The sequence below is a fragment of the Malurus melanocephalus genome, unplaced genomic scaffold, assembly GCF_030028575.1.
Source record: "Malurus melanocephalus ecotype Western Australia unplaced genomic scaffold, MMel_1.1 scaffold_377, whole genome shotgun sequence".
Lineage (NCBI taxonomy): Eukaryota > Metazoa > Chordata > Aves > Passeriformes > Maluridae > Malurus > Malurus melanocephalus.
Window position 1 is genome coordinate 687,882 of NW_026623609.1, and position 9,018 is coordinate 696,899.

The 9,018-nt window shown below is 40.2% G+C and overlaps 1 protein-coding gene across 2 annotated transcripts in view; it reads left to right on the forward strand.

The window, feature by feature from the left end:
- SBNO1 (strawberry notch homolog 1) overlaps nucleotides 1–8,790 on the forward strand; it is a 32,263-nt gene extending 23,473 nt beyond the window's left edge. For both annotated transcript variants that reach the window (XM_057378877.1, XM_057378878.1), the window contains 10 exon segments: nucleotides 4–75; nucleotides 529–628; nucleotides 1,113–1,187; nucleotides 1,435–1,581; nucleotides 1,660–1,754; nucleotides 1,891–1,983; nucleotides 2,412–2,549; nucleotides 3,027–3,103; nucleotides 3,834–4,027; nucleotides 4,890–8,790. In XM_057378877.1, the coding sequence (XP_057234860.1) occupies nucleotides 4–75; nucleotides 529–628; nucleotides 1,113–1,187; nucleotides 1,435–1,581; nucleotides 1,660–1,754; nucleotides 1,891–1,983; nucleotides 2,412–2,549; nucleotides 3,027–3,103; nucleotides 3,834–4,027; nucleotides 4,890–5,173 (1,275 nt within the window). In that variant the 3' untranslated portion in view covers nucleotides 5,174–8,790.
- The last annotated feature ends 228 nt before the right edge of the window (nucleotides 8,791–9,018 follow it).

Sequence of the window (9,018 nt, forward strand, 5' to 3'; positions counted from 1 at the left end):
CAGGGAGCCCTCACCCATGGGGACAGACGGGCCACAGAAACTCGAGACCTCAGCAGATTCAATTTTGACAACAAGGTGACAATTCTATTTCTGTTTCTATTTCTGTTGAACTGATGCTGTGGTGTTTATTCCACAAATGACCTGTTGAGGAAGGTTCTTTTCCATCCCTTACCTTTAACTGTATCAYTTTCTGATGGAAGGCCCCTTTCTGTAACCCATAATTCTGTTTGTGAAGCCAAGTGGAACACGTGTGTAAATCACTTTTCTGCTTTTGCAAACAATCAAGTCTTAAATAAATGGTGTGTGTCCTTTAAGCCACAATGAAAGATTAATTTGGCAGTTCTAATTAAAAATTAAGACTGGGCTATTTTCAGTTATAAATTCCACTACGTAAAGGTAATAAGCAATTCACTATTGCACAGAAAAGCTTTTCACTGTGAGTTATAAATACCTGTTAAACCATGTGTGCCTGGGGCTGAGGCACAAACACTGGATGGCATTGATAGACTTATTTGCTTCCTTACCCAGTATGGCAGAAATGCTTTGGAGATTGTTATGAAATCTATTGTGAATTTGGACTCCCCAATGGTCTCACCTCCTCCTGATTTTCCTGGAGACTTCTTCAAAGGTAAGATAATGCCCTGGCTGCAATAGCTGCCTTTTGATCCTTCTCCACAGTATGCAGAAAATCTGAATACTTTTAGAGCTATAAAATATTATTATGATTTAAAATGATCAGCTGAGACAGACGGGAGTAACACAGAGAGTCTGTGCACGTTGCTTGAATGTTGAAGTTCAAGTGTGAAACCAGATCTGTGAACTCTCAATAGGAGGAATGTTCTGTATCTGCTTGCCCCAGTGTTTTATGTACAGTTCTTTACCTTCATTTCCCATTACCTGGTGCWATATCTTATTCTCATGCCTGGTGCCATTGGTGCTTGCCCTGCCTGTGCTTCCCAGAGGGACAGAAGGCAAAGCTGTGTCTTGAGTAATGGGAAGTGAGGGGTGTCAGAGGTTTTGGAATCAGATCCTATGGCTAAACAAGCTGTTACTTCAGTGGGTTATTTTTAGATGGCAAAGCAGCTATGATTTAACTTCTTTCTCTTTCCTAGATGTTCGTCAGGGATTGATTGGCGTAGGTTTGATAAATGTAGAAGACAGATCTGGAATACTGACACTTGATAAAGGTACTTGGGTGTTCAGTGTGTCTGTGGAATGTCTCTGGGAATATCTTATGTCATGACAGTGGATTCCCAGCAACAGAACTGAACTTACAACTATCTAAAAAGTCACATTTTTTAAGAACTTAATGTCTTCTTCATTTCTGAAAGCATGTATTTAAATAATCTTTGTAAGAGTCTTTGATTCAGAACTCGTGGTTATCAAACTTCATCTTTGACCTACATTGACATGTATTTCGTATTCTTTTTTAAGATTACAACAATATAGGGAAATTTCTGAATCGAATTCTTGGTATGGAAGTCCATCAGCAAAATGCTTTGTTCCAGTACTTCTCTGACACGTTAAATGCAGTKATTCAAAATGCTAAAAAGAATGGAAGATACGACATGGGCATCTTAGGTGAGTAAATAATTACACAGTGCTCTTGAACTTCAGTGAGAACAGAGCAACAGAGTAACTCTGTGCTTTCCTTTGCAGATTTGGGCTCTGGGGACGAGAAAGTAAGGAAGGCAGATGTTAAGAAATTCTTAACTCCTGGATATTCTACCTCTGGACATGTAGAGCTGTACACAGTAAGTTAAAACTGTATTATCTGTGTAGGAACTAAAAAAAATTGTCAGTGAGTTTTTCCAATGTGCTCAGTTCCTGTGTGTTTAACTGTTTTAAAGTCCCTTTCCACTCAAATACCCCTGCACTGCTCCCTTGCAGATCAGTGTGGAGAGAGGAATGTCTTGGGATGAAGCAACAAAGATCTGGGCAGAACAGACAGGTCCAGATGATGGATTTTATTTATCACTACAGGTGAGGCTCTTCTGTCTCTTGGATTTTGTGCAGAGAAGGTTTTGGGAGCTAAACTGAGTAATTTATTTGTTCAGATTTGCAAAATACTTTGAGTCATACATTGAAATTCATTTTAAGTTTGTTTTTAATACTGAGTATGAAATTGTCCCTTTTACCTGTGCAGAATATTTTCTGATAAGAATATGAGCCCAAATTAAAAGCATTTCTTTAARTGTGCATCATGAAACCTTACTGTTTCACTGTGAGGAAAAGCTGTGARGTTAATGTGGAATACTCTGTGCTAAAGGTGTATTATTTGTATTATTGTCCTTGGTTGTATTACTACACTCTTACTACTCTGAGAAGAACTCAATATGGAATCACTTAAGGAGATTATACCATCATGTTTTAATTTAGGAATTTGGTTTTTCTTTTTTTTTTTTTTCCAGATAAGAAATAACAAGAAAACGGCAATTCTAGTAAAAGAAGTGAATCCTAAAAAGAGGCTTTTTTTAATATACAGACCAAATACTGGGAAACAACTCAAACTAGAAACATGTGCAGACCTGAAAAAGAAATATAAGAAGGTAACAGTTAACATTATGCTTGTTTTTAACTTGGAAAAGTTTGGAAARAATTGTAAGGGCTTTCTCATTTTTTAGTATTGATGTACAATTTTGGCAACTAAAAAAACTAGGCTTTTTTCTTGGGAGCAGAGCTTTTATTTGAKTTTTTTAAAGCAGATCTACACTATTTTGGCATCCCTGTATCCATTTCTGAACTGCTTTCTGAATGTAAATTACCTGTGCTGGTAGAAAATGAGGTTCTTTTAAGGTCTAGCAAGTGTTGAATTTGTAAGAAACTGAGGAAACTCAGATCAGATTGATTATTGAAAATGCTCTGCTGTGTTTGAGCATTTTGCTCATGCTTTGGGATGGATAGTTGGAAATTATTAGAATGTTGTACCTCTCTACCTCTGTACCTCCTCGTGGTAATGACCAAATTGCTTTTGTTCTGTGTCAGTTTTGATGTTTTTTACTTTATTCCCATTTTGACTCTTGCAGGTACCTTCTGAGGATGCTCTGCCACACTGGCTGGAGCAGTACAACTCCTCTGCAGACACCTGCACCCACGCCTACTGGTCAGTGTTTGTGTGCACGTGGTGCTTGAARTTAAATTATTTCACTGGGACTGGTTTATCAATGCTTCTGTTCTTCTGTCACTCCTGTAAAGTCTTGTGTTTGTTGCTTAAGGGAAATTGTCCCATGACGAGTCAAGTGACCCAGCTTCTGAGTGAAAACATTGAGCTTTGCACTTGCCCTGAAGTCCTAATACATGAGATGAATGCTGATGTATAAATTACACTCAGTTGAAGTACAATGACTCAGGAGCAGCTTGTGCTCCAAGTRTCTTAATCTGTTCTATTATTCTAGTCTGATAGTTCAGATGTTATTGGGGAGGAATGTTTAGAGATGAGGTGGATGTCAGAAACAGCTGTTCCTCTGCTGCCTCTTGAGTGTCTGAACCCAGCTGATGCATTCCTGAGGAACAGCTTAACTGGTAGAAGTTTCAGATTAATATTGGAGCTTCTGAAATACCCTGATCAGATACCASTGTCGTGTAACATACTCCAGCTCTCAGGTGACCTAAATGATGGTATCAGACTCAAAGCTCTGTCTGTGCTTTCTGAAGATGWGGGCTTAACTAGGCCAACCCTTCCYWAARSYTTWMCMWTACCTGTGCTCAAAGTACCCTTCCCTTAGTGTRTGTGCAGACTGAATGCATATTAAATAACTTCARATTTCATTTTGAATGRAATTAGATATTTCTGTTTGCAGAATGGTTTTGAAAGCTTTTCTCTCTGTTTGTAGGAGAGGCAATTGCAAGAAGGCAGGCCTGGGACTGGTCTGTGAGGTGGGGCTGCGCTGCAGAACCTACTACGTGCTGTGTGGCTCCGTGCTGAGCGTGTGGACAAAGGTGGAAGGGGTCCTGGCCTCAGTCAGTGGCACAAATGTGAAAATGCAGATCGTTCGCCTAAGGACAGAAGATGGGCAGAGGATCGTAGGTAGGTGCACACTCTGCTCCTCTTAACTGCTGAGCTGCTCTGTGCTGACAGCCACAGGCTGAGTTTGTGTGAAGGTGCTTAAAAGAGAAAAGACTTTTCTACAGCTCCACAGCAGAAATCTTCAATAATGCAGTACAGTATAGTGCAAACCCTGTTGAGGCAGGTTAAGGAAGGCAGGTTTCTTTTTCAGCCAGGCTTTGGAACACTTAATCTCGCAGTTGTTTTGRTTCCCTACCAGCAAAAACTTCATACATAGCCTGCTCCAGCCAAGCTACCTTGACATCATAATGGCTCCACTTTTCCCCCACTTTTTGCAAATAACAGCCTTTGAAATAATTGTTTTCATGGGTTTTGAGCTACTGAAAGTGTGTAGAATGATTTTAAGATGATTGCCTTTTCCTAAACCTTGTAGTGAAGCCCTCAAAACAGGGACTTCAGAGGCCAAACTGTCCAAATGTTTTTTKAAATGTTGACTTCCTGTGGATGCACCAATATCATGGCAGTTCCTCCTCTAGTAACAGTTTTCTAGGATATTGGAACTAGGTTTTCCCATGTTTAAACTTCTATGGTGAGACTAGAAAAGCCAAAATAGCTGACTTGTTGTGACAGCAGGTAACATGAGAATAAAGTTTGTTGTCAGGAAAAATGGAAACTTCTTTYTCCTGCTTCACAACCTAAAGGATGTAGAGACCTGAACCTCTGACTGAGGAGCAGAACTTGTGGCTTTGCTGATTAGACCTGACATCAGAAACAGTCACTGTTGGCTGTTGAGTAAATTAAATAGTGCAATCATCAGCCTGAGGTCTTAATGAGCAAAACTGTTGTTGTGTTTATGAAAACTTTGCTGTGTTGCTGTTCTCAGGTTTGATCATTCCTGCAAATTGTGTGTCGCCCCTCGTGAACCTCCTGTCGACGTCGGACCAGTCTCAGCAGCTCGCAGTGCAGCAGCAGCAGATCTGGCAGCAGCACCACCCCCAGAGCATCACCAACCTCAACAACGCATRAGAGGACAAGCTACAGGTGTTGACTTTGGTGTTTGAGGAAAAGGCTGTAAAAGCATATCACTTGCATAAAAATCAGGGACAGATTCCAAAGAAATATAACTTTTTCAGTTCAGTTGTGTGCTCTCAAATACTTTGGGAATAAAGAGATCTAAAAAGGTTGGTAGAACTGAAAGCCAGCAGTTGTTTATGGTGGTGCATCTGTCTTTCCTTATGCTCTCTGTAGTGCTTCCTGTTTGCTTTTACTTTTGGCCTTTTAAGCTACAAACCACAATTTGTTTGAAAATGCTTGAAAATCCCCAAGCAGGCTTTATTTTTATCTTGTCAGACAGTGCTCAGGGTTTAACGCAGTGCATCGATGCCATTGCTGTGGGAGATCTCGAATGCATGTATTGAGTATATATATAGAAAATATATATTGGGTTTTTCTCTTCAATTTGAGTTTATAAAAGCATGAAACCTAGAGGTTGCACATCATGCATTCAGGTTCCTTCCCAGTTTCTGTTTGACAGTGCATGTCTTTGGAAACGGGCATGGACAGGATAAACACACGAGACAGGAGTTCAGAGAGAAACACAATCTTAGTTGTACAGCATTGGTTATTGCATTTTTATAGTGTTTATACCCAGGTGTTGCATTTTTTCTGGTTCTCTCCTGGGAGTTATATATTTGAGTCTACAACATGTTCTTTTTGTGATAAACATCTTAAATTAAAATTAGTTCATTTTTAATGTATTAATGGTATTCCTAATGTGTACTGCAAAGATGGCTGGATGCCTGTTTTCCTTAAATTGAAGCATTTCCTTAATCTGAGGTGGTTATGGAAACTTAAGTGCAAATTCACTTCCATCTCGCATACAATCTTATATTTTTTACTTCATTAACGTAATTTAATTTGTCACTTGTAAGATGAAACCTTACTTGAGCTGTAAATTAGAGAATGGGAAACACTTGAGGGTTCCGCTGTATGTGCTGTTTCTGTTACCCAGTAACTTGAATACTGTTTAATATGTTGTAAGACATTGTAGAGTTTATCTGGAGCTGTTTAAAAGAAATTGTAATGTACAAATGTGAATAGTCACTTATCTATAATATGGGTAAGTTTTGTTTTGCCTATAATAGTAGATGTTTATAAGAAAGTGAAGGACAATGTTTGTCATTTCTTGCTTGCACAGGTTGCACTATTGAAAAATTGAGATTGTATAAACCTGTCCAAAAAACTACAAGATAATGATCTTGTAGATGTCAAATAAAAGTTATTGTACTAACAAGAAGTGGAGTCTTGTTTAGGCAATCACCATATTCCAAAAAAACTAACAAGTCTGTACAATTGGAATTTGACAGGACTTGGCATGTTCTAGGCTGCTCTAACCAGGCTTCTGTCTCGCAGCCCCAATCTCTGGGCTGAGCTCGCTAATGAGGCAAGAACTAAACTCTGTTTAAAGCTCCMTGTGTATTTTAAGGAAGGCTCAGCTGCCAGGGCAGGATCACTGCAGGTGTGGTACCTCCAAAGCGCTCAGTGAGCCACTCAAGGGTCAGAAAGAGCAGGACAGAGKTTCACAATTGAGGCTGAATGGGGTTCCCTTATGGCATTTCTGCTCCTGAGGCAGCTCCCTGTGGGCACAGAGCCCCTGCTTGGCAGGGAAGGAGTTTGCCCATTTGTCTCAGCTCCCAGCCTGACCTGGGAGGGAGGGAGGGAGGGAGGAATCCCCTGCTCGTGTGTGGGACTAACTGGAAATGAGCTCTGGAACAAATCCTCTGCTCCCTGCTGCATTTCTGTAATACCTGCAATGCTGTGGTTGGTGCTGGGGGATCTTCAGTCCCATGGGAGTGAGGGAAGGGTGCCCGAGTGCTGTCAYTGCACTGGGAGCTGATTGTGCCCTGGCAAACTGTAGAGCTGAGGGTGTGGGGGAGGCTGTTCCTGTGTTCTGGACCCACCAGTGGATGKGTTTGGCATCCGTTCCAGGAGCAGGGCTGGGATTTTGAGCAGTGTGTTGACAGATTACAACTGCAGCAGAGAACCAAACTGCCAGCAAGGGCAGGCTGTGTGGGGACTGCCCTGTCTCTGCTGCTTCATTGTTCCTTGCTGTAGAGACTTCCACCACCTGAGACAGTAACAACAGTGTAGGTCTTGATCCGTAGTAAAATGGTTCTCAAAGTGGTAGATTCAYRACTAGTGGTTTTTAATTTTTTTTWAATARTTATTTAAATACACTCAGTTCCTAAGTGCTCTTCTCAGCCTGGTGTGCTCACTTTTATTGTTGGGATGAGCAAATAYGATATTCCCTTTATTGATGAGCAAACCACACCATTTTGTTTCAACCTTTTAAACTTCCCRTGGACTTGTGTCCCCTGAAGGGGAAAAAAGCTGACAGTATTTCCAAGATCCATAAGAACTGTTCCTGTTCCAGAAATTCATTCCTCTACTTGCTCTCCTTTGCCTGCTCCTTGCACYTTCACCACCTTGGCTTTGCCATCCTCTTACTAACCCAGCTGGACTGTTGTAACATCTTAAAAGTTAACATCAAAAAAAGAAAACAGCCTTCAAGCTATGGCAATATTTTCTCTCTTGAAAATTCCTACTCAGTGCTTGGGGTGTGGATTTTGATTTTGTTTCCCTGCATGAGCTGCTGATAAAAGCTTGGGGAGAAAAGGAATATAAATAACACTGGATGGGTAAGGAACAGTGAGTGGTGTCCCTTTGCAGCACTTTCTGAGACCAACATCCTCCTGGGGAGGAAAGAGAGACCAATTGTCACATCATAAATTACCAGGCAAGGGTGGTCTCTGTGTTTTCCTGCTTGTGGGGTATTGATCTGCTTTGTACAGAATGCTTTGTACATCTGAAATGGAAATAAAAACTATAAAGGACAGAGGGCTCTGGTAACGGGGGCAATGCCACGTGTAAAATGGCAGCAACTTCTGTACTGTGTGGATTTTGGAATTGTTCTGCAAAAGAGGATGGTACATATTTAAGTTGATTGGGGAACTGAAACCCCAAATTTGGGGTTTTGTTTTCTAACTGTCCCTTGACAGCAACTAGATTATGACTTGTTAACTAGTTTCATAATTAAGGTATGTCTGGCATGATAAATGCAATTATAACCCCCTAAAAACCTCATTGYACAGCAAGTATTCCACTTTTTCCAGTGGCTGTGTGGTTCACTGGGAGCACACACCTCTTGTAAGGACTTCAAGTTCCCCAAAGATGCGAGTTCTCTGTTCCACGTGTAGTATTTTCTTTGTAAATGGAGAMATCTCTGCAACCTGTAAACGCTTGTTCAAGTGAATTATCAAAGGGGTTTTGTATTTTCTTTTGTGTTTGGAATAACTTCACTCGGCTCCCAGCGCAGTCTGTACATATATAGAGCCTGTTTGTATATAGAGGTGTTAAAGGCTACTGAATTATTGAATGTAAATAACTCTTGTTTTTTCCTCTGTGGTTTTTTTCCTTCATGACCTTCCCAAGATGTATTCCTATTTTCTCAACCTGCCACATGGGCAGCTTGTGTGTACTTTGAAATATATATAGAGCATATATAAATCTTCCAGGGTGTGTGTGTATTATAGATGTTATGTGGTGTCATCATTTTTTTTTCAAAAGTCCGCTGTCCATCTCCCATGATTCTTTTGATGCTGTGGTTTTATTCTGTATTTTTGGTGTATAATGCATTCTCTTGAGAGAAAYGGACTCAGTGTCTTTCAGTGATGCATTATTCACTTTTTAGTGCCTGTATCAGAAACAAATATTTGAGTTTTCATTGGAGATTATTTCCTTCAGTCTTTTCAGTGTTTCAAATTTTGAGTTTTAATCCTAGAAACATTTCTATTTTCCTCCACTTATTGGTATCTCCAACCATTCATTCAGTGAGCTCCAACAATCAGAGTTCTAGAATTTAGAATTAAGTTCTACCCCCTGTCCTAATATATCAARGTATATTACTGCTTTCACATTAAATGTGAACTGTCTTAAAAGCACTCTAGGATGGC